This window comes from Mustelus asterias, unplaced genomic scaffold, assembly GCF_964213995.1.
Source record: "Mustelus asterias unplaced genomic scaffold, sMusAst1.hap1.1 HAP1_SCAFFOLD_1095, whole genome shotgun sequence".
Taxonomy (NCBI): Eukaryota; Metazoa; Chordata; class Chondrichthyes; order Carcharhiniformes; family Triakidae; genus Mustelus; species Mustelus asterias.
The window spans coordinates 102501-126652 of NW_027591040.1; the positions used below are offsets into that span (position 1 = coordinate 102501).

The following is a 24152-nucleotide window of genomic DNA, read 5'->3' on the forward strand; positions in this document are numbered from 1 at the left end:
CACTCCCTCAGCACTGACCCTCTGACAGTGCGGCACTCCCTCAGCACTGACCCTCTGACAGTGCGGCACTCCCTCAGCACTGACCCTCTGACAGTGCGGCACTCCCTCAGTACTGACCCTCTGACAGTGCGGCACTCCCTCAGTACTGACCCTCTGACAGTGCGGCACTCCCTCAGTACTGACCCTCTGACAGTGCGGCACTCCCTCAGCACTGACCCTCTGACAGTGCGGCACTCCCTCAGCACTGACCCTCTGACAGTGCGGCACTCCCTCAGTACTGACCCTCTGACAGTGCGGCACTCCCTCAGCACTGACCCTCTGACAGTGCGGCACTCCCTCAGCACTGACCCTCTGACAGTGCGGCACTCCCTCAGCACTGACCCTCTGACAGTGCGGCACTCCCTCAGCACTGACCCTCTGACAGTGCGGCACTCCCTCAGCACTGACCCTCTGACAGTGCGGCACTCCCTCAGCACTGACCCTCTGACAGTGCGGCACTCCCTCAGCACTGACCCTCTGACAGTGCGGCACTCCCTCAGCACTGACCCTCTGACAGTGCGGCACTCCCTCAGTACTGACCCTCTGACAGTGCGGCGTTCCCTCAGTACTGACCCTCCGACAGTGCGGCACTCCCTCAGCACTGACCCTCTGACAGTGCGGCACTCCCTCAGTACTGACCCTCTGACAGTGCGGCACTCCCTCAGTACTGACCCTCTGACAGTGCGGCACTCCCTCAGCACTGACCCTCTGACAGTGCGGCACTCCCTCAGCACTGACCCTCTGACAGTGCGGCACTCCCTCAGCACTGACCCTCTGACAGTGCGGCACTCCCTCAGCACTGACCCTCTGACAGTGCGGCACTCCCTCAGCACTGACCCTCTGACAGTGCGGCACTCCCTCAGCACTGACCCTCCGACAGTGCGGCACTCCCTCAGCACTGACCCTCCGACAGTGCGGCACTCCCTCAGTACTGACCCTCTGACAGTGCGGCACTCCCTCAGCACTGACCCTCTGACAGTGCGGCACTCCCTCAGCACTGACCCTCTGACAGTGCGGCACTCCCTCAGCACTGACTCACACTCACTCCGCGCTCAGGAATGCTAACCCTTACCCAACACGGACTAACTCCCAGATCCAAGTCTCCGGGAAATATTTTCGCACTTGAAAAGGTGGATGTACCAGCAGGACTCTGTCCCAATGGGGCCAGTCGTCTGCAGCCGAAACACTGTAGTGGAACCCTGGTAATCGTGGAAACACAGATTAGATACTGAGCTGGGACAGAGAGCAGCGACAGAGGGCGACACCCTCTGGGGCAGTGTGCGTGTGAGGGTCTCACAGTCTGGGGCAGTGTGTGTGAGGGTCTCACAGTCTGGGGCAGTGTGTGTGAGGGTCTCACAGTCTGGGGCAGTGTGTGTGTGAGGGTCTCACAGTCTGGGGCAGTGTGTGTGAGGGTCTCACAGTCTGGGGCAGTGTGTGTGAGGGTCTCACAGTCTGGGGCAGTGTGTGTGATGGTCTCACAGTCTGGGGCAGTGTGTGTGAGGGTCTCACAGTCTGGGGCAGTGTGTGTGAGGGTCTCACAGTCTGGGGCAGTGTGTGTGTGAGGGTCTCACAGTCTGGGGCAGTGTGTGTGAGGGTCTCACAGTCTGGGGCGGTGTGTGTGTGAGGGTCTCACAGTCTGGGGCGGTGTGTGTGAGGGTCTCACAGTCTGGGGCGGTGTGTGTGAGGGTCTCACAGTCTGGGGCGGTGTGTGTGTGAGGGTCTCACAGTCTGGGGCGGTGTGTGTGAGGGTCTCACAGTCTGGGGCGGTGTGTGTGAGGGTCTCACAGTCTGGGGCAGTGTGTGTGAGGGTCTCACAGTCTGGGGCAGTGTGTGTGAGGGTCTCACAGTCTGGGGCGGTGTGTGTGAGGGTCTCACAGTCTGGGGCGGTGTGTGTGAGGGTCTCACAGTCTGGGGCAGTGTGTGTGAGGGTCTCACAGTCTGGGGCAGTGTGTGTGAGGGTCTCACAGTCTGGGGCGGTGTGTGTGAGGGTCTCACAGTCTGGGGCAGTGTGTGTGTGAGGGTCTCACAGTCTGGGGCGGTGTGTGTGTGAGGGTCTCACAGTCTGGGGCAGTGTGTGTGAGGGTCTCACAGTCTGGGGCAGTGTGTGTGAGGGTCTCACAGTCTGGGGCAGTGTGTGTGAGGGTCTCACAGTCTGGGGCAGTGTGTGTGAGGGTCTCACAGTCTGGGGCGGTGTGTGTGTGAGGGTCTCACAGTCTGGGGCAGTGTGTGTGAGGGTCTCACAGTCTGGGGCAGTGTGTGTGAGGGTCTCACAGTCTGGGGCAGTGTGTGTGAGGGTCTCACAGTCTGGGGCAGTGTGTGTGAGGGTCTCACAGTCTGGGGCAGTGTGTGTGTGAGGGTCTCACAGTCTGGGGCAGTGTGTGTGAGGGTCTCACAGTCTGGGGCAGTGTGTGTGAGGGTCTCACAGTCTGGGGCGGTGTGTGTGAGGGTCTCACAGTCTGGGGCGGTGTGTGTGTGAGGGTCTCACAGTCTGGGGCGGTGTGTGTGAGGGTCTCACAGTCTGGGGCGGTGTGTGTGTGTGAGGGTCTCACAGTCTGGGGCAGTGTGTGTGTGAGGGTCTCACAGTCTGGGGCGGTGTGTGTGTGTGAGGGTCTCACAGTCTGGGGCAGTGTGTGTGAGGGTCTCACAGTCTGGGGCAGTGTGTGTGTGAGGGTCTCACAGTCTGGGGCAGTGTGTGTGTGAGGGTCTCACAGTCTGGGGCAGTGTGTGTGAGGGTCTCACAGTCTGGGGCAGTGTGTGTGAGGGTCTCACAGTCTGGGGCAGTGTGTGTGTGAGGGTCTCACAGTCTGGGGCAGTGTGTGTGTGAGGGTCTCACAGTCTGGGGCGGTGTGTGTGAGGGTCTCACAGTCTGGGGCGGTGTGTGTGTGAGGGTCTCACAGTCTGGGGCGGTGTGTGTGTGAGGGTCTCACAGTCTGGGGCGGTGTGTGTGAGGGTCTCACAGTCTGGGGCAGTGTGTGTGAGGGTCTCACAGTCTGGGGCAGTGTGTGTGAGGGTCTCACAGTCTGGGGCAGTGTGTGTGAGGGTCTCACAGTCTGGGGCAGTGTGTGTGAGGGTCTCACAGTCTGGGGCAGTGTGTGTGTGAGGGTCTCACAGTCTGGGGCGGTGTGTGTGAGGGTCTCACAGTCTGGGGCAGTGTGTGTGAGGGTCTCACAGTCTGGGGCGGTGTGTGTGAGGGTCTCACAGTCTGGGGCAGTGTGTGTGTGAGGGTCTCACAGTCTGGGGCAGTGTGTGTGAGGGTCTCACAGTCTGGGGCAATGTGTGTGAGGGTCTCACAGTCTGGGGCGGTGTGTGTGTGAGGGTCTCACAGTCTGGGGGAGAGTGAATGAGGGCCAGTGGTGAGGGTCACACAGTCTGGGCAGGATTATCAGGTGAGCGGGGTCTGATGTCCCTCCCCCTGCGTCCCCCTCCCCCGCTGAAAGACCCTCAGGCAGAATAGTGCTCAAACATTCTGGTGAACTCCCACGTCACTTACTGGTGATTTCACATTCGATGGGTCTGTGATATTCCGTGTCCGTCAGAATCTTCAATCCCATGTCCTGTTGGGAAGATCAGACACCATCATAGCAGGAGCGAGGGAGAGGGAAAAACAAGATTAGAGTGCAAAATGGAGAGAGAGAGAGAGAGAGAGAGGCAGAGAGATGGAGGGACAGGAGAGGGAGAGAGGGGCAGAGAGATGGAGGGACAGGAGAGGCATAGCAAGGGAGAGAGAGGGAGGGGCAGAGGGGGGACGGGGCAGAGGGGGGGGGGGGGTGCGGAGGGGGGAGGGGGCAGAGGGAAGGCAGTGGGGAAGGGGCTGGGGGAGGGCCAGTGGGGCGAGGGGCAGTGGGGGAGGGCCAGTGGGGCGAGGGGCAGTGGGGGAGGGCCAGTGGGGCGAGGGGCAGTGGGGGAGGGCCAGTGGGGCGAGGGGCAGTGGGGGAGGGCCAGTGGGGCGAGGGGCAGTGGGGGAGGGCCAGTGGGGCGAGGGGCAGTGGGGGAGAGCCAGTGGGGCGAGGGGCAGTGGGGGAGAGCCAGTGGGGCGAGGGGCAGTGGGGGAGGGCCAGTGGGGCGAGGGGCAGTGAGGCGAGGGGCAGTGGGGGAGGGCCAGTGGGGCGAGGGGCAGTGGGGGAGAGCCAGTGGGGCGAGGGGCAGTGGGGGAGGGCCAGTGGGGCGAGGGGCAGTGAGGCGAGGGGCAGTGGGGGAGAGCCAGTGGGGCGAGAGGCAGTGGGGGAGAGCCAGTGGGGCGAGGGGCAGTGGGGGAGGGCCAGTGGGGTGAGGGGCAGTGGGGGAGGGCCAGTGGGGCGAGGGGCAGTGGGGGAGGGCCAGTGGGGCGAGGGGCAGTGAGGCGAGGGGCAGTGGGGGAGAGCCAGTGGGGCGAGAGGCAGTGGGGGAGAGCCAGTGGGGCGAGGGGCAGTGGGGGAGGGCCAGTGGGGTGAGGGGCAGTGGGGGAGGGCCAGTGGGGTGAGGGGCAGTGGGGGAGGGCCAGTGGGGCGAGGGGCAGTGGGGGAGGGCCAGTGGGGCGAGGGGCAGTGAGGCGAGGGGCAGTGGGGGAGAGCCAGTGGGGCGAGAGGCAGTGGGGGAGGGCCAGTGGGGCGAGGGGCAGTGGGGGAGGGCCAGTGGGGCGAGGGGCAGTGGGGGAGAGCCAGTGGGGCGAGGGGCAGTGGGAGAGAGCCAGTGAGGCGAGGGGCAGTGGGGGAGGGCCAGTGGGGCGAGAGCCAGTGGGGGAGGGCCAGTGGGGCGAGGGGCAGTGGGGGAGGGCCAGTGGGGCGAGGGGCAGTGGGGGAGGGCCAGTGGGGCGAGGGGCAGTGGGAGAGAGCCAGTGAGGCGAGGGGCAGTGGGGTAGGGCCAGTGGGGCGAGGGCCAGTGGGGCGAGGGGCAGTGGGGGAGGGCCAGTGGGGCGAGGGGCAGTGGGGGAGGGCCAGTGGGGCGAGATCTCGAAGGCTTCTACAGAAAAATAAGACTGGTTGGCGATTTGGAAGGGGGGGGGGAAGAGTTGGACAGATTCCCATTCGCCTGGAAACTGCCCAAGGACAAGATCAACATTCGTTCAATTCATTGCAGCCACGAGAGAGAAACGGGAAGGATCCCACAATTGAAAAATAAACCTAATCTCACCGAAACAGAAAGACAGGCCACAAGGGAACTCAGGGACTGCAGGGACATATAATACAACCGGCAGACAAAGGTGGCCCAACGCCAACACTACAGTGAAGAAAGCCCCATCAACGCCTCTACTTTCTCAGGAGACTAAGGAAATTTGGCATGTCCGCTACGACTCTCACCAACTTTTACAGATGCCCCATCGAAAGCATTCTTTCTGGTTGTATCACAGCTTGGTCTGGGGCTCCTGCTCCGCCCAAGACCGCAAGGAACTACTAAAGAACAAAGAACAATACAGCACAGGAACAGACCCTTCGGCCCTCCAAGCCCGCGCCGCTCCCTGGTCCAAACTAGACCATTCTTTTGTATCCCTCCATTCCCACTCCGTTCATGTGGCTATCTAGATAAGTCTTAAACGTTCCCAGTGTGTCCGCCTCCACCACCTTGCCCGGCAGCGCATTCCAGGCCCCCACCACCCTCTGTGTAAAATATGTCCTTCTGATGTCCGTGTTAAACCTCCCCCCACCCCCTCACCTTGAACCTATGACCCCTCGTGAACGTCACCACCGACCTGGGGAAAAGCTTCCCACCGTTCACCCTATCTATGCCTTTCATAATTTTATACACCTCTATTCAGTCTCCCCTCATCCTCCGTCTTTCCAGAAATCATAGAAACCCTACAGCACAGAAAGAGGCCATTCGGCCCATCGAGTCTGCACCGACCACAATCCCACCCAGGCCCTACCCCCATATCCCTACATATTTACCCACTAATCCCTCTAACCTACCCATCCCAGGACACTAAAGTACAATTTAGCACGGCCAATCAACCTAACCCGCACATCTTTGGACTGTGGGAGGAAACCGGAGCACCCGGAGGAAACCCACGCAGACACGAGGAGAATGTGCAAACTCCGCACAGACAGTGACCCGAGCCGGGAATCGAACCCGGGACCCTGGAGCTGTGAAGCAGCAGTGCTAACCCACTGTGCTACCGTGCCGCCCCAGTGAGAACAACCCCAGTTTACCCAATCTCTCCTCATAACCAAGCCCCTCCATACCAGGCAACATCCTGGTAAACCTCCTCTGCACTCTCTCCAAAGCCTCCACGTCCTTCTGGTAGTGTGGCGACCAGAACTGGACGCAGTACTCCAAATAGAGGTGTATAAAATTATGAAAGGCATAGATAGGGTGAACGGTGGGAAGCTTTTCCCCAGGTCGGTGGTGACGTTCACGAGGGGTCACGGGCTCAAGGTGAGGGGGGGGGAGGTTTAACACGGATATCAGAAGGACGTATTTTACACAGAGGGTGGTGGGGGCCTGGAATGCGCTGCCGGGCAAGGTGGTGGAGGCGGACACACTGGGAACGTTTAAGACTTATCTAGATCGCCACATGAACGGAGTGGGAATGGAGGGATACAAAAGAATGGTCTAGTTTGGACCAGGGAGCAGCACGGGCTTGGAGGGCCGAAGGGCCTGCTCCTGTGCTGTATTGTTCTTTAGGGGTGTTTAAAAACAAAAAGGGGGGGGCATGGACAAGTTGGGCCGAAGGGCCTGTTTCCATGCTGTAAACCTCGATGACTACATTGCGAATGTAAGCCTACTGGGGACACTGATTCATAGAACATCCCGAGAGTGCAGCAGGAGACCATTCAGCCCATCGAACCTGCACCGACCACAATCCCACCCAGGCCCGATCTCCACAATCCCACGGACTCACCCTGTTAATCCTCCCTGACACTAAGGGGCAACTTATCACGTCACCTAAACCCGCGCATCTTCGGATGAGTTAATAAACAAAGAAACAAACAAGTAAGTTGTCTACGAAGTCATTTTTGAACTGCCAACCAAAGACCTATCCTCACTCCAAACCCAAAAACCATCCGAATCAACGGGAATGTCCCGACACCAACTTGGCCTATAGTGTGTTAGCTTTTATTAACAGGGGGTTGGAGTTTAAGAGCCGTGGGGTGATGCTGCAACCGTACAGGACCTTGGTGAGACCACATTTGGAATATTGTGTGCAGTTCTGGTCACCTCACTATAAGAAGGATGTGGAAGCGCTGGAAAGAGTGCAGAGGAGATTTACCAGGATGCTGCCTGGTTTGGAGGGTAGGTCTTATGAGGAAAGGTTGAGGGAGCTGGGGCTGTTCTCTCTGGAGCGGAGGAGGCTGAGGGGAGACTTAATCGAGGTTTATAAAATGATGAAGGGGATAGATCGAGTGAACGTTCAAAGACTATTTCCTCGGGTGGATGGAGCTATTACAAGGGGGCATAACTATAGGGTTCGTGGTGGGAGATACAGGAAGGATATCAGAGGTAGGTTCTTTACGCAGAGAGTGGTTGGGGTGTGGAATGGACTGCCTGCAGTGATAGTGGAGTCAGACACTTTAGGAACATTTAAGCGGTTATTGGATAGGCACATGGAGCACACCAGGATGATAGGGAGTGGGATAGCTTGATCTTGGTTTCAGATAAAGCTCGGCACAACATCGTGGGCCGAAGGGCCTGTTCTGTGCTGTACTGTTCTATGTTCTATGCTGTGCCAACGAGTGCCCCCACGCTATCCACACCACAGATTAAACGCCCACAAAGAATAAAAAGTCACCCCCATCCCACCAGCTCTGGGAGCCCCCTCACCCCACCCACCCTAACATGGAGACAAAAGCACCAAGACAGGAGAGGGCAACGAACCACCCTTCAACCAACAACCCACCCACCGATGCCCCTATCTGAAAACCTCCAGGGTCTTTTTTCCCACCTCCTAGCTTCTTGCCCCTGCCCCAACCCCCCACCCCCCAGTAGCCCACCTACTACCCCCTCAGTGATGCATTTTGGAAGAACTAATGTAGGGGGGGAGTTATACAATAAATGGCAGAGTCATCAGGAGTATAGAAACACAGAGGGACCGAGGTGTGCAAGTCCACAAATCCTTGAAGGTGGCAACACAGGTGGAGAAGGTGGTGAAGAAGGCATATGGTATGCTTGCCTTTATAGGACGGGGTATAGAGTATAAAAGCTGGAGTCTGGTGATGCAGCTGTATAGAACGCTGGTAAGGCCACATTTGGAGTACTGCGTCCAGTTCTGGTCGCCGCACTACCAGAAGGACGTGGAGGCGTTAGAGAGAGTGCAGAGAAGGTTTACCAGGATGTTGCCTGGTATGGAGGGTCTTAGCTATGAGGAGAGATTGGGTAGACTGGGGTTGTTCTCCCTGGAAAGACGGAGAATGAGGGGAGATCTAATAGAGGTGTACAAGATTATGAAGGGGATAGATAGGGTGAACAGTGGGAAGCTTTTTCCCAGGTCGGAGGTGACGATCACGAGGGGTCACGGGCTCAAGGTGAGAGGGGCAAGGTATAACTCAGAGGGACGTTTTTTACACAGAGGGTGGTGGGGGCCTGGAATGCGCTGCCAAGTAGGGTGGTGGAGGCAGGCACGCTGACATCGTTTAAGACTTACCTGGATGGTCACATGAGCAGCCTGGGAATGGAGGGATACAAACGATTGGTCTAGTTGGACCAAGGAGCGGCACAGGCTTGGAGGGCCGAAGGGCCTGTTTCCTGTGCTGTACCCCCCCCCCGCCCCCAAAAAAACAGGCAAAAAACCTTCCCGGCCAAGAATCCACCCCCCCCAAAAAAAAAACAACTCTCCAACACACACACACCACCTCAACAACCAACCCCCCCCAACCCCCAACCACCTAAAACACGACACCAGCAGGACATCACCCTGTTTCCCTCTGTCCTCCCCCCTAGAATGGTCTAGTTTGGACCAGGGAGTGGCACGGGCTTGGAGGGCCGAAGGGCCTGTTTCCTGTGCTGTATTGTTCTTTGTTCGACCCCTCCACAACCCATCCCTTCCGTTCTGGCACAGTGCGATACCGCCCACACACCACCCCCCACAAGGGAAAACTAACACGGATAATAATATAGAACATAGAACATTCCAGCGCAGTACAGGCCCTTCGGCCCTCGATGTTGTGCCGACCAGTGGTACCAATCTAAAGCCCCTCTAATCTACACGATTCCAATATCATCCATATGTTTATCCAATAACCATTTGAATGCTCTCAATGTTGACGAGTCCACCACTGCTGCAGGCAGGACATTCCACGCCCTTACTACTCTCTGAGTAAAGAACCTACCTCTAACATCTGTCCTATATCTCTCACCCCTCAATTTAAAGCTATGTCCCCTCGTGCTAGCCATCACCATCCGAGGAAAAAGGCTCTCACTATCCACCCTATCTAATCCTCTGATCATCTTGTATGCCTCTATTAAGTCACCTTCTTCTCTCTAACGAAAACAACCTCAAGCCCCTCAGCCTTTCCTCATACGATTTTCCCACCATACCAGGCAACATCCTGGTAAATCTCCTCTGCACCCTTTCCAACACTTCCACATCCTTCCTATAATGCGGCGACCAGAACTGTACGCAATACTCCAAGTGCGGCCGCACCAGAGTTTTGTACAGTTGCAGCATGACCTCCTGGCTCCGAAACTCAATCCCTCTACCAATAAAAGCTAACACACCGTACGCCTTCTTAACAACCCTATCAACCTGGGTGCCAACTTTCAGGGATCTATGCACATGGACACCCAGATCCCTCTGTTCATCCACACTACCAAGTGTCTTACCATTAGCCCAGTACTCTGTATTCCTGTTACTCCTTCCAAAGTGAATCACCCCACACTTTTCCGCATTAAACTCCATTTGCCACCTCTCAGCCCAGCTCTGCAGCTTATCTATGTCCCTCTGTAACCTGCCACTTCCCTCCGCACTGTCTACAACTCCACCGACTTTAGTGTCATCCGCAAATTTACTAATCCATCCTTCCACGCCCTCATCCAGGTCATTAATAAAAATGACAAACAGCAGTGGCCCCAAAACAGATCCTTGCGGTACACCACTCGTAACTGAACTCCAGGATGAACATTTCCCATCAACCACCACCCTCTGTTTTCTTACAGCTAGCCAATTCCTGATCCAAACCACTAAATCACCCTCAATCCCATGTGTCCGTATTTTCTGCAGAAGCTTACCATGGGGAACCTTATCAAACGCTTTGCTAAAATCCATATACACCACATCAACCGCTTTACCCTCATCCACCTCTTTGGTCACCTTCTCAAAGAACTCAATAAGGTTTGTGAGGCACGACCTATCCTTCACAAAACCGTGCTGACTATCCCTAATCAAATTATTCCTTTCCAGGTGATTATAAATCCTATCCCTTATAATCCTTTCCAAAACTTTGCCCACAACAGAAGTAAGGCTCACCGGTCCATAATTACCAGGGTTGTCCCTACTCCCCTTCTTGAACAAGGGGACAATATTTGCTATCCTCCAGTCCTCTGGCACTGTTCCTGGAGACAATGACGACACAAAGATCAAAGCCAAAGGCTCTGCAATCTCCTCTCTAGCCTCCCAGAGAATCCTAGGATAAATCCCATCCGGCCCAAAAAGGATATCAGAAAAAGGTCCCGGGAGCAGGAAGACAACAAGCCGCAGGATCAAGGCAAGGCATCATGGGAAGCAGCAAGGCTCGGCCAGAAGCAGAAACCAAAGTGGCAAAGCTCAAAGAAAAGGGGAGATATCCTCTCTCTGTCCCTCCCCAAACATCTCTCCCTCTCTGTTACACATTCCCTCTCTCTCTCTCTGTCCATCCCCAAACATCTCTCCCTCTCTGTTACACATTCCCTCGCTCTCTCTCTGTCCCTCCCCAAACATCTCTCCCTCTCTGTTACACATTCCCTCTCTCTCTCTCTGTCCCTCCCCAAACATCTCTCCCTCTCTGTTACACATTCCCTCTCTCTCTCTCTGTCCCTCCCCAAACATCTCTCCCTCTCTGTTACACATTCCCTCTCTCTCTCTCTGTCCCTCCCCAAACATCTCTCCCTCTCTGTTACACATTCCCTCTCTCTCTCTCTGTCCCTCCCCAAACATCTCTCCCTCTCTGTTACACATTCCCTCTCTCTCTCTCTGTCCCTCCCCAAACATCTCTCCCTCTCTGTTACACATTCCCTCTCTCTCTCTGTCCATCCCCAAACATCTCTCCCTCTCTGTTACACATTCCCTCTCTCTCTCTCTGTCCCTCCCCAAACATCTCTCCCTCTCTGTTACACATTCCCTCTCTCTCTCTCTGTCCCTCCCCAAACATCTCTCCCTCTCTGTTACACATTCCCTCTCTCTCTCAGTCCATCCCCAAACATCTCTCCCTCTCTGTTACACATTCCCTCTCTCTCTCTCTGTCTATCCCCAAACATCTCTCCCTCTCTGTTACACATTCCCTCTCTCTCTCTCTGTCTATCCCCAAACATCTCTCCCTCTCTGTTACACATTCCCTCGCTCTCTCTCTGTTACACATTCCCCCTCTCTCTCTCTCTGTTACACATTCTCTCTCTCTCTCTCTGTTACACATTCCCTCTCTCTCTCTCTGTCCATCCCCAAACATCTCTCCCTCTATGTTACACATTCCCTCTCTCTCTCTGTTACACATTCCCTCTCTCTCTCTCTGTTACACATTCCCTCTCTCTCTCTCTGTCCATCCCCAAACATCTCTCCCTCTCTGTTACACATTCCCTCGCTCTCTCTCTGTCCAGCCCCAAACATCTCTCCCTCTCTGTTACACATTCCCTCTCTCTCTCTCTCTGTTACACATTCCCTCTCTCTCTCTCTGTTACACATTCCCTCTCTCTCTCTGTGACACATTCCCCCTCTCTCTCTCTGTTCCACATTCCCTCTCTCTCTCTCTCTGTTACACATTCCCTCTCTCTCTGTTACACATTCCCTCTCTCTCTCTCTCTGTTACACATTCTCTCTCTCTCGCTCTCTGTTACACATTCCCTCTCTCTCTCTCTGTTACACATTCCCTCTCTCTCTCTCTGTTACAAATTCCCTCTCTCTCTCTCTCTGTTACACATTCCCTCTCTCTCTCTCTGTTACACATTCCCTCTCTCTCTCTCTCTCTGTTACACATTCCCTCTCTCTCTCTCTGTTACACATGCCCTCTCTCTCTCTCTGTTACACATTCCCTCTCTCTCTCTCTCTCTGTTACACATTCCCTCTCTCTCTCTCTCTCTGTTACACATTCCCGCTCTCTCTCTCTCTGTTACACATTCCCTCTCTCTCTCTCTCTGTTACACATTCCCTCTCTCTCTCTCTGTTACTCATTCCCTCTCTCTCTCTGTTACTCATTCCCTCTCTCTCTCTCTCTCTCTGTTACACATTCCCTCTCTCTCTCTGTGACACATTCCCTCTCTCTCTCTCTGTTCCACATTCCCTCTCTCTCTCTCTGTGACACATTCCCTCTCTCTCTCTCTGTTCCACATTCCCTCTCTCTCTCTGTTACAAATTCCCTCTCTCTCTCTCTGTTACAAATTCCCTCTCTCTCTGATACACATTCCCTCTCTCTCTCTGTGACACATTCCCTCTCTCTCTCTCTGTTACTCATTCCCTCTCTCTCTCTCTCTGTGACACATTCCCTCTCTCTCTCTCTGTTCCACATTCCCTCTCTCTCTCTCTGTTACAAATTCCCTCTCTCTCTGATACACATTCCCTCTCTCTCTCTGTGACACACTCCCTCTCTCTCTCTGTTACACATTCCCTCTCTCTCTCTCTGTTACACATTCCCCCTCTCTCTTTCTCTGTTACACATTCCCCCTCTCTCTCTCTCTGTTACACATCCCCTCTCTCTCTCTGTTACACATTCCTTCTCTCTCTCTCTCTGTTACACATTCCCTCTCTCTCTCTCTGTTCCACATTCCCTCTCTCTCTCTCTCTGTTGCACATTCCCTCTCTCTCTCTCTCTGTTACACATTCCTTCTCTCTCTCTCTGTTACACATTCCTTCTCTCTCTCTCTGTTACACATTCCCTCTCTCTCTCTCTGTTACACATTCCCTCTCTCTCTCTCTGTTACACATTCCCTCTCTCTCTCTCTCTGTTACACATTCCTTCTCTCTCTCTCTCTGTTACACATTCCCTCTCTCTCTCTCTGTTCCACATTCCCTCTCTCTCTCTCTGTTGCACATTCCCTCTCTCTCTCTCTCTGTTACACATACCTTCTCTCTCTCTCTGTGACACATTCCCTCTCTCTCTCTCTGTTACACATTCCCTCTCTCTCTCTCTGTTACACATTCCCCCTCTCTCTTTCTCTGTTACACATTCCCCCTCTCTCTCTCTCTGTTACACATCCCCTCTCTCTCTCTCTGTTACACATTCCCTCTCTCTCTCTGTTACACATTCCTTCTCTCTCTCTCTCTGTTACACATTCCCTCTCTCTCTCTCTGTTCCACATTCCCTCTCTCTCTCTCTCTGTTGCACATTCCCTCTCTCTCTCTCTCTGTTACACATTCCTTCTCTCTCTCTCTGTTACACATTCCTTCTCTCTCTCTCTGTTACACATTCCCTCTCTCTCTCTCTGTTACACATTCCCTCTCTCTCTCTGTTACACATTCCCTCTCTCTCTGTTACACATTCCCTCTCGCTCTCTCTCTTACACATTCCTTCTCTCTCTCTCTGTTACACATTCCCTCTCTCTCTCTCTGTTACACATTCCCTCTCTCTCTCTCTGTTACACATTCCCTCTCTCTCTCTGTTACACATTCCCTCTCTCTCTGTTACACATTCCCTCTCGCTCTCTCTCTCTTACACATTCCTTCTCTCTCTCTCTGTTACACATTCCCTCTCTCTCTCTCTCTGTTGGACATTCCCTTTCTCTCTCTCTCTGTTACACATTCCTTCTCTCTCTCTCTGTTACACATTCCCTCTCTCTCTCTCTGTTACACATTCCCTCTCTCCCTCTCTCTTACACATTCCTTCTCTCTCCCTCTCTGTTACACATTCCCTCTCTCTCTCTCTCTCTGTTACACATTCCCTCTCTCTCCCTCTCTGTTACACATTCATTCTCTCTCTCTCTGTGACACATTCCCTCTCTCTCTCTCTCTCTGTTACACATTCCCTCTCGCTCTCTCTCTTACACATTCCTTCTCTCTCTCTCTGTTACACATTCCCCCTCTCTCTCTCTCTGTTACACATTCCCTCTCTCTCTCTCTCTCTGTTACACATTCCCTCTCTCTCTCTCTCTGTTACACATTCCCTCTCTCCCTCTCTGTTACACATTCCCTCTCTTTCTCTCTCTGTTACACATTCCCTCTCTCTCTCTCTGTTACACATTCCCTCTCTCCCTCTCTCTTACACATTCCCTCTCTCTCCCTCTCTGTTACACATTCCCTCTCTCTCTGTTACACATTCCCTCTCTCCCTCTCTCTTACACATTCCCTCTCTCTCCCCCTCTCTTACACATTCCCTCTCTCTCCCTCTCTGTTACACATTCCCTCTCTCTCTCTCTCTGTTACACATTCCCTCCCTCTCTCTCTCTCTCTGTTACACATTCCTTCTCTCCCTCTCTGTTACACATTCCCTCTCTCTCTCTCTCTGTTACACATTCCCTCTCTCCCTCTCTGTTACACATTCCCTCTCTCTCTCTCTCTGTTACACATTCCCTCTCTCTCTCTCTCTGTTACACATTCCCTCTCTCTCTCTGTTACACATTCCCTCTCTCTCTCTGTTACACATTCCCTCTCTCTCTCTCTCTGTTACACATTCCCTCTCTCTCTCTCTGTTACACATTCCCTCTCTCTCTCTCTCTGTTACACATTCCCTCTCTCTCTCTCTCTGTTTCTCATTCCCTCTCTCTCTCTGTTACTCATTCCCTCTCTCTCTCTCTCTCTGTTACACATTCCCTCTCTCTCTCTGTGACACATTCCCTCTCTCTCTCTCTGTTCCACATTCCCTCTCTCTCTCTCTCTGTGACACATTCCCTCTCTCTCTCTGTTACAAATTCCCTCTCTCTCTGTTCCACATTCCCTCTCTCTCTCTGTTACAAATTCCCTCTCTCTCTCTCTGTTACTCATTCCCTCTCTCTCTGTGACACATTCCCTCTCTCTCTCTCTGTTCCACATTCCCTCTCTCTCTCTCTCTCTGTGACACATTCCCTCTCTCTCTCTCTGTTCCACATTCCCTCTCTCTCTCTCTCTGTTACACATTCCCTCTCTCTCTCTCTGTTACACATTCTCTCTCTCTCTCTCTGTTACACATTCCCTCTCTCTCTCTGTGACACATTCCCTCTCTCTCTCTCTGTTCCACATTCCCTCTCTCTCTCTCTCTGTGACACATTCCCTCTCTCTCTCTCTGTTCCACATTCCCTCTCTCTCTCTGTTACAAATTCCCTCTCTCTCTGATACACATTCCCTCTCTCTCTCTGTGACACATTCCCTCTCTCTCTCTCTGCTACTCATTCCCTCTCTCTCTCTCTCTGTGACACATTCCCTCTCTCTCTCTCTGTTCCACATTCCCTCTCTCTCTCTCTGTTACAAATTCCCTCTCTCTCTGATACACATTCCCTCTCTCTCTCTGTGACACATTCCCTCTCTCTCTCTCTGTTACACATTCCCTCTCTCTCTCTCTGTTACACATTCCCCCTCTCTCTCTCTCTGTTACACATTCCCCCTCTCTCTCTCTCTGTTACACATTCCCCCTCTCTCTCTCTCTGTTACACATTCCCCCTCTCTCTCTCTCCGTTACACATCCCCTCTCTCTCTCTGTTACACATTCCTTCTCCCTCTCTCTCTTACACATTCCTTCTCTCCCTCTCTCTTACACATTCCCCCTCTCTCTCTCTCTGTTACACATTCCCTCTCTCTCTCTCTCTGTTACATATTCCCTCTCTCTCTCTGTTACACATTCCCTCTCTCTCTCTCTCTGTTACACATTCCCTCTCTCTCTCTCTGTTACATTCCCTCTCTCTCTCTCTCTGTTACACATTCCTTCTCTCCCTCTCTGTTACACATTCCCTCTCCCTGCCTCTCTCTCTGTTACACATTCCCTCTCTCTCTCTCTCTCTCTGTTACACATTCCCTCTCTCTCCCTCTCTCTTACACATTCCCTCTCTCTCTCTCTCTGTTACACATTCCCTCTCTCTCTCTCTCTGTGACACATTCCCTCTCTCTCTCTCTCTGTTACACATTCCCTCTCTCTCTCTCTCTGTTACACATTCCCTCTCTCTCTCTCTCTGTTACACATTCCCTCTCTCTCTCTCTCTGTTACACATTCCCTCTCTCTCTCTCTCTGTTACACATTCCCTCTCTCTCTCTCTCTGTTACACATTCCCTCTCTCCGCCTCCTCTCCCACGTTACGAGGCTCAGACTGAGTCAGGATTTGCGGATGAGCGGTGAGCTGGCGAAGGGTGTTGAACCTGGAGGATGTCGTCGAACTCTCCCACGTCGTCTCCCCTGAAGACGGGTTTGGCCAAGGGGTCCTGACGTCTGCAGAATTCCTCATCGTTTTCCCGAACGGAATAATGGTACTGAGAGAGGTCCTGTACTGGCAGCATCGAATACACCTGGAGATACCAGAGACAAGAACTCATCAGGAGGTCGACTTGATTTGATTTAATATTGTCACGTGTATTAACATAGAGTGAAAAGTCTTGCTTCTTGCGCGCTATACAAAGCATACCGTTCATAGAGAAGGAAAGGAGGGAGCGCAGGAAAGGACCGACCTCGCATTAAGTTGATCTTCCTCAACACCCGAGCTATGGCTGTAACGCTACCCTCTGTTTTCAATCCCAGTGGACAGGGATCGGGAGCAGGAACCCCCAGGTTGATTCACCCCCCCCTCCCTAACCCAGGGGGTCAGTGGACAGGGATCGGGAACCCAGGCTGATTCACCCCCCCCCTCCCTAACCCAGGGGTCAGTGGACAGGGATCGGGAGCCCCGGCTGACTAGTGGTGTTCCGCAGGGCTCTGTATTGGGACCTCTGCTGTTTGTGATTTATATAAACGATCTGGAAGAAGGTGTAACTGGGGTGATCAGTAAGTTTGCGGACGACACAAAATTGGCAGGACTTGCAGATAGTGAGGAGCATTGTCAGAGGCTACAGAAGGATATAGATAGGCTGGAAATTTGGGCAAGGAAATGGCAGATGGAGTTCAATCCAGATAAATGCGAAGTGATGCATTTTGGTGGGAATAATGTAGGGAGGAGCTATACGATAAATGGCAGAACCATAAAGGGTGTAGAGACGCAGAGGGACCTGGGTGTGCAAGTCCACAGATCCTTGAAGGTGACGTCACAGGTGGAGAAGGTGGTGAAGAAGGCATATGGCATGCTTGCCTTTATAGGACGGGGCATAGAGTATAAAAGTTGAGGTCTGATGTTGCAGATGTATAGAACGTTGGTTCGGCCGCATTTGGAGTACTGCGTCCAGTTCTGGTCGCCACACTACCAGAAGGACGTGGAGGCTTTGGAGAGAGTACAGAGGAGGTTTACCAGGATGTTGCCTGGTATGGAGGGGCTTAGTTATGAGGAGAGATTGGGTAAACTGGGGTTGTTCTCCCTGGAAAGACGGAGGATGAGGGGAGACTTAATAGAGGTGTATAAAATTATGAAAGGCATAGATAGGGTGAACGGTGGGAAGCTTTTCCCCGGGTCGGTGGTGACGTTCACGAGGGGTCATAGGTTCAAGGTGAAGGGGGGGAGGTTTAACACAGATATCAGAAGGACATATTTTACACAGAGGGTCGTGGGGGCCTGGAATGTGTTGCTGGGCAAGGTGGTGGAGGCGGACACACTGGGAACGTTTAAGACTTATCTAGACAGCTATATGAACGGAGTGGGAATGGAGGGATACAAAAGAGTGGTCTAGTTTGGACCAGGGAGCGGCGCGGGCTAATTGTTCCTTGTTTCTCGTTTCAAGGCTTCATTCTATGATCATCTTGCTGGTGCCAGTACAGAGCGAGACTGCGGATAGTTGGGAACCTGTCTCGGGGGCAGGGAATTCATATGGTGTTCGTGGAAGTGGAAATGAATAGGGTTGGGAAGCATTTTCCGATCGGGGCCATTGTGATCTCCTGGACTCGTTTCGATCGCCTCAGGGGGTCGGAGAGGAATTTCCCAGATTTTCTTTTCCCCATATTGGCCCTGGGGTTTTCACTCTGGGTTTTCGCCTCTCCCTGGAGATCACATGGTCTGGAATGGGGGGGTGGGGGTAAGTTAATAGGTTGTGATGAACAAAGCATCGTAGCTGTGAGGGACAGCTCGGTGGATAGGATATTAGGATGTAGATAGGCTGGAAAATTGGGCGGGGATCCTGGATTCAGGATTCAATCCTGGACCGGGGAGCGGCGCGGGCTTGGAGGGCCGAAGGGCCTGTTTCCTGTGCTGTATTGTTCTTTGTTCTTTGATTCACCCCCCCCTCCCTAAACCAGGGGTCAGTGGACAGGGATCGGGAACCCAGACTGATTCACCCCCCCTCCCTAACCCAGGGGTCAGTGGACAGGGATCGGGAACCCAGACTGATTCACCCCCCCCTCCCTAACCCAGGGGTCAGTGGACAGGGATCGGGAACCCAGGCTGATTCACCCCCCCCTCCCTAACCCAGGGGTCAGTGAACAGGGATCGGGAACCCAGGCTGATTCACTACGTCAATGAGGACGCAGTAGAAATAATCGAGAGCTTCAAGTTTTTAGGTGTCCAGATCACCAACAACCTGTCCTGGTCCCCCCCACGCCGACACTATAGATAAGAAAGCCCCACCAATGCCTCTACTTTCTCAGGAGACTAAGGAAATTTGGCATGTCAGCTACGACTCTCACCAACTTTTACAGATGCCCCATAGAAAGCATTCTTTCTGGTTGTATCACAGCTTGGTCTGGGGCTCCTGCTCTGCCCAAGACCGCAAGGATCTACAAAAGGGTCGTGAATGTAGCCCAGTCCATCACGGAAACCCAGCCTCCCATCCATTGACTCTGTCTACACTTCCCGCTGCCTCGGGGAAAAGCAGCCGGCATAATTAAGGACCCCCCCACGCACCCCGGACATTCTCTCTTCCACCTTCTTCCATCGGGAAAAAGATACAAAAGTCTGAGGTCACGTACCAACCCACTCAAGAACAGCTTCTTCCCTGCTGCTGCTGTCAGACTTTTGAATGGACCGACCTCGCATTGAGTTGATCTTTCTCTACACCCGAGCTGTAACTGTAACACTACATCCTGCACCCTCTCCGTTCCTTCACTGAATCATAAGGAGGCCATTCGGCCCATCAAGTCTGCATCGGCCAAAATCCCACCCAGGTCCTATCCCCATAACCCCATGCATTTACCCTAGCTAGTCCCCCTGACACTAAGGGACAATTTAGCATGGCCAATCCACCTAACCTGTGCATCTTTGGACACTGAGAGACAATTTAGCATGGCCAATCCACCCTAACCTACACATCTTTGGACACGAAGGGACAATTTAGCATGGCCAATCCACCTAACCTACACATCTTTGGACACTAAGGGACAACTTTAGCATGGCCAATCCACCCAACCTGCACATCTTTGGACACTAAGGGAGAATTTAGCATGGCCAATCCCCCTAACCTACACATCTTTGGACACTAAGGGGCAATTTAGCATGGCCAATCCACCTAACCTACACATCTTTGGACACTAAGGGACAACTTTAGCATGGCCAATCCACCTAACCTACACATCTTTGGACACTAAGGGGCAATTTAGCATGGCCAATCCACCCAACCTGCACATCTTTGGACACTAAGGGACAATTTAGCATGGCCAATCCACCTAACCTGCACATCTTTGGACTGTGGGAGGAAACCGGAGCACCCGGAGGAAACCCACGCAGACACGGGGAGAATGTGCAAACTCCACACAGACAGTGACCCGAGCCGGGAATCGAACCCGGGACCCTGACGTAGTGAGGCAGCAGTGCTAACCACTGTGCCACCGTGCCTGTCCCACCAGCAGGCTTTGGATATATATTGTTCCCTCCCACAACCCCGGCAAGAGTTGCGTTCTGTATCTTACACTTTCTCTGGAAAGTTCCTTCTCAGGTTTGAAGAGCAGGACACTGCGGTCGACAACTCGCAGGCCACACAGAGAGTCCGGGGCAGCATTCACACCAAGATTGATCTGACTCTTGGGCAGGTCTTCGGGTACAGAGAAGTGGAGAGATACCTAGAGGCAGAAAGAGTGAAATGGAGATCAGTACAGGAGATAGAGAGAGAGAGAGAGAGAGGGATGGAGATAGGGATGGAGAGAGGGGCAGAGCGAGAGAGAGAGAGATAGAGAGAGAGAGGGATGGAGATAGGGATAGAGAGAGGGGCAGAGAGAGAGAGAGAGGGATGGAGATAGGGATAGAGAGAGGGGCAGAGAGAGAGAGAGAGGGATGGAGATAGGGATAGAGAGAGGGGCAGAGAGAGGGGCAGAGAGATAGAGAGAGGGATGGAGATAGGGATAGAGAGAGGGGCAGAGAGAAAGAGAGAGAGAGAGAGGGATGGAGATAGGGATAGAGAGAGAGAGAGAGAGAGGGACAGAGAGAGAGAGAGAGGGATGGAGATAGGGATAGAGAGAGGGGCAGAGAGAGGGGCAGAGAGATAGAGAGAGGGATGGAGATAGGGATAGAGAGAGGGGCAGAGAGAAAGAGAGAGAGAGGGATGGAGATAGGGATAGAGAGAGAGAGAGAGAGAGAGGGATGGAGATAGGGATAGAGAGAGAGAGAGAGAGAGGGGGATGGAGGTAGGGATAGAGAGAGGGGCAGAGAGAGAGAGAGAGGGATGGAGATACGGATAGAGAGAGAGAGAGAGGGACAGAGAGAGAGAGAGAGAGAGAGAGATAGAGAGAGGACAGAGAGAGAGACAGAGAGAGGGTCTGAGAGAGGGACAGAGAGAGGGACAGAGAGAGGGACAGAGAGAGGGACAGAGAGAGGGGCAGAGAGAGGGGCAGAGAGAGGGGCAGAGAGAGAGAAAAAGAGAGAAAGAGAGAGAGAGAGAAAAGATAGGGAGATACAGAGAGAGAGAGAGAGACTGATAGAGAGAGACATAGAGAGAGGGAGTGTGACAAAGCAGAAACAGAGAGAGAGAGACATGGAGAGAGGGAGTGTGGCAGAGCAGACACAGAGAGAGAGATGGAGAGAGGGAGTGTGGCAGAGCAGACACAGAGAGAGAGATGGAGAGAGGGAGTGTGGCAGAGCAGACACAGAGAGAGAGATGGAGAGGGGGAGTGTGGCAGAGCAGACACAGAGAGAGAGATGGAGAGGGGGAGTGTGGCAGAGCAGACACAGAGAGTGAGAGAGAGAGATGGAGAGAGGGAGTGTGTCAGAGCAGAGACAGAGAGAGAGATGGAGAGAGGGAGTGTGACAGAGCAGAAACAGAGAGAGAGATGGAAATAGGGAGTGAGACAGAGCAGAAACAGAGAGAGAGATGGAGAGAGGGAGTGTGTCAGAGCAGACACAGAGAGAGAGATGGAGAGAGGGAGTGTGACAAAGTAGAGACAGAGAGAGAGAGAGATGGAGAGAGTGAGTGGGACAAAGCAGAAACAGAGAGAGAGAGATGGATAGAGGGAGTGTGACAGAGCAGACAGAGAGAGAGAGATGGAGAGAGGGAGTGTGACAAAGTAGAGACAGAGAGAGAGAGAGATGGAGAGAGTGAGTGGGACAAAGCAGAAACAGAGAGAGAGAGAGAGAGATGGATAGAGGGAGTGTGACAGAGCAGATAGAGAGAGAGAGATGGAGAGAGGGAGTGTGACAGAGCAGAGAGAGAGAGATGGAGAGATGGAGTGTGTCAGAGCAGACAGAGAGAGAGAGAGAGAGAGATGGAGAGAGGGAGTGTGACAGAGCAGAGACAAAGAGAGAGAGATGGATAGAGGGAGTGTGACAGAGCAGAGACAAAGAGAGAGAGATGGATAGAGGGAGTGTGACAGAGCAGAAACAGAGAGAGAGAGAGATGGAGAGGGGGAGTGTGTCAGAACAGACAGAGAGAGAGAGAGATGGAGAGAGGGAGTGTGACAGAGCAGACACAGAGAGAGAGAGATGGAGAGAGGGAGTGTGACAGAGCAGATAGAGAGAGAGAGATGGAGAGAGGGAGTGTGACAGAGCAGAGAGAGAGAGAGAGAGAGATGGAGAGGGGGAGTGTGACAGAGCAGAGACAAAGAGAGAGATGGCTAGAGGGAGTGTGTCAGAGCTGAAACAGAGAGAGAGAGAGATGGAGAGAGGGAGTGTGACAGAGCAGAGACAAAGAGAGAGATGGCTAGAGGGAGTGTGTCAGAGCTGAAACAGAGAGAGAGATGGAGAGAGGGAGTGTGACAGAGCAGACAGAGAGAGATGGATAGAGGGAGTGTGTCAGAGCCGAAACAGAGAGAGAGAGAGATGGAGAGAGGGAGTGTGTCAGAGCAGAGAGAGAGAGAGAGAGAGGTGGAGAGGGGGAGTGTGACAGAGCAGAGACAAAGAGAGAGATGGCTAGAGGGAGTGTGTCAGAGCTGAAACAGAGAGAGAGAGAGATGGAGAGGGGGAGTGTGTCAGAGCCGAAACAGAGAGAGAGAGAGATGGAGAGAGGGAGTGTGTCAGAGCAGACAGAGAGAGAGATGGAGAGAGGGAGTGTGTCAGAGCAGACAGAGAGAGAGATGGAGAGAGGGAGTGTGACAGAGCAGACAGAGAGAGATGGATAGAGGGAGTGTGTCAGAGCCGAAACAGAGAGAGAGAGAGATGGAGAGAGGGAGTGTGTCAGAGCAGACAGAGAGAGAGATGGAGAGAGGGAGTGTGTCAGAGCCGAAACAGAGAGAGAGAGAGATGGAGAGGGGGAGTGTGTCAGAACAGACAGAGAGAGAGAGAGAGATGGAGAGAGGGAGTGTGTCAGAGCAGACACAGAGAGAGAGATGGAGAGAGGGAGTGTGTCAGAGTAGACGAAGAGAGAGAGAGAGATGGAGAGAGGGAGTGTGACAGAGCAGAGAGAGAGAGATGGAGAGGGGGAGTGTGTCAGAACAGACAGAGAGAGAGAGAGAGATGGAGAGAGGGAGTGTGACAGAGCAGACACAGAGAGAGAGAGAGAGAGATGGAGAGAGGGAGTGTGTCAGAACAGACACAGAGAGAGAGAGAGAGATGGAGAGGGGGAATGTGACAGAGCAGAAACAGAGAGAGAGAGATGGAGAGAGGGAGTGTGTCAGAGCAGACACAGAGAGAGAGAGAGAGATGGAGAGAGGGAGTGTGACAGAGCAGACACAGAGAGAGAGAGATGGAGAGAGGGAGTGTGACAGAGCAGACACAGAGAGAGAGAGAGAGAGAGATGGAGAGAGGGAGTGTGACAGAGCAGAGACAGAGAGAGAGAGATAGAGAGAGGGAGTGTGTCAGAGCAGACACAGAGAGTGAGAGAGATGGAGAGAGGGAGTGTGACAGAGCAGAAATGGAGATCTGGAATTCTCCTTACCTCGTTTCGGAAACATTTCTGGACCTGGAATTTGGTGCTGTCACCAATTGTTTCCCCGTCCGGGAGAACAGCAAAGACCAGGAGACGAGCTAATGGAGAGATATCAGCATCGATCGGGAAAGAGAGGCTGAAATGTCCCCTTGGACCTGGAGAGAGAGAGAGAGTGAGACAGAGACAGAGACAGAGAGATAGCAGCATCGATCGGGAAAGAGAGGCTGAAATGTCCCCTTGAACCTGGAGAGAGAGAGAGAAACAGAGTGGGAGAGAGGGAGATAGACAGAGAGAGTGAGAGTGAGAATGAGAGAGTGAGAGAGAGAGTGAGATGGAAGAGAGAGTGAGAGAGAGTGAGAGAGAGAGAGAGTGAGAGAGAGAGTGAGAGAGAGAGAACAAGAACAAAGAACAAAGAACAATACAGCACAGGAACAGTCCCTTCGGCCCTCCAAGCCCGCGCCGCTCCCTGGTCCAAACTAGACCATTCTTTTGTATCCCTCCATTCCCACTCCGTTCATGTGGCTATCTAGATAAGTCTTAAACGTTCCCAGTGTGTCCGCCTCCACCACCTTGCCTGGCAGCGCATTCCAGGCCCCCACCACCCTCTGTGTAAAATATGTCCTTCTGATATCCGTGTTAAACCTCCCCCCACCCCCTCACCTTGAACCTATGACCCCTCGTGAACGTCACCACCGACCTGGGGAAAAAGCTTCCCACCGTTCACCCTATCTATGCCTTTCATAATTTTATCCACCTCTAT

The 24152-nt window shown here is 53.3% G+C and overlaps 1 protein-coding gene across 1 annotated transcript in view; it reads right to left on the bottom strand.

The window, feature by feature from the left end:
• LOC144487883 (alpha-2-macroglobulin-P-like) overlaps positions 1-23599 on the bottom strand; it is a 96196-nt gene extending 72597 nt beyond the window's left edge. Inside the window, exons 1-5 of the mRNA XM_078205931.1 lie at positions 23402-23599; positions 20010-20159; positions 16391-16537; positions 3530-3593; positions 1112-1238 (exon numbers count right to left, since the gene is read on the bottom strand). Of these exons, the coding sequence (XP_078062057.1) occupies positions 1112-1238; positions 3530-3593; positions 16391-16537; positions 20010-20159; positions 23402-23599 (686 nt within the window). The remainder of the gene's footprint in view (positions 1-1111; positions 1239-3529; positions 3594-16390; positions 16538-20009; positions 20160-23401) is intronic.
• Positions 23600-24152: the final 553 nt, after the last annotated feature.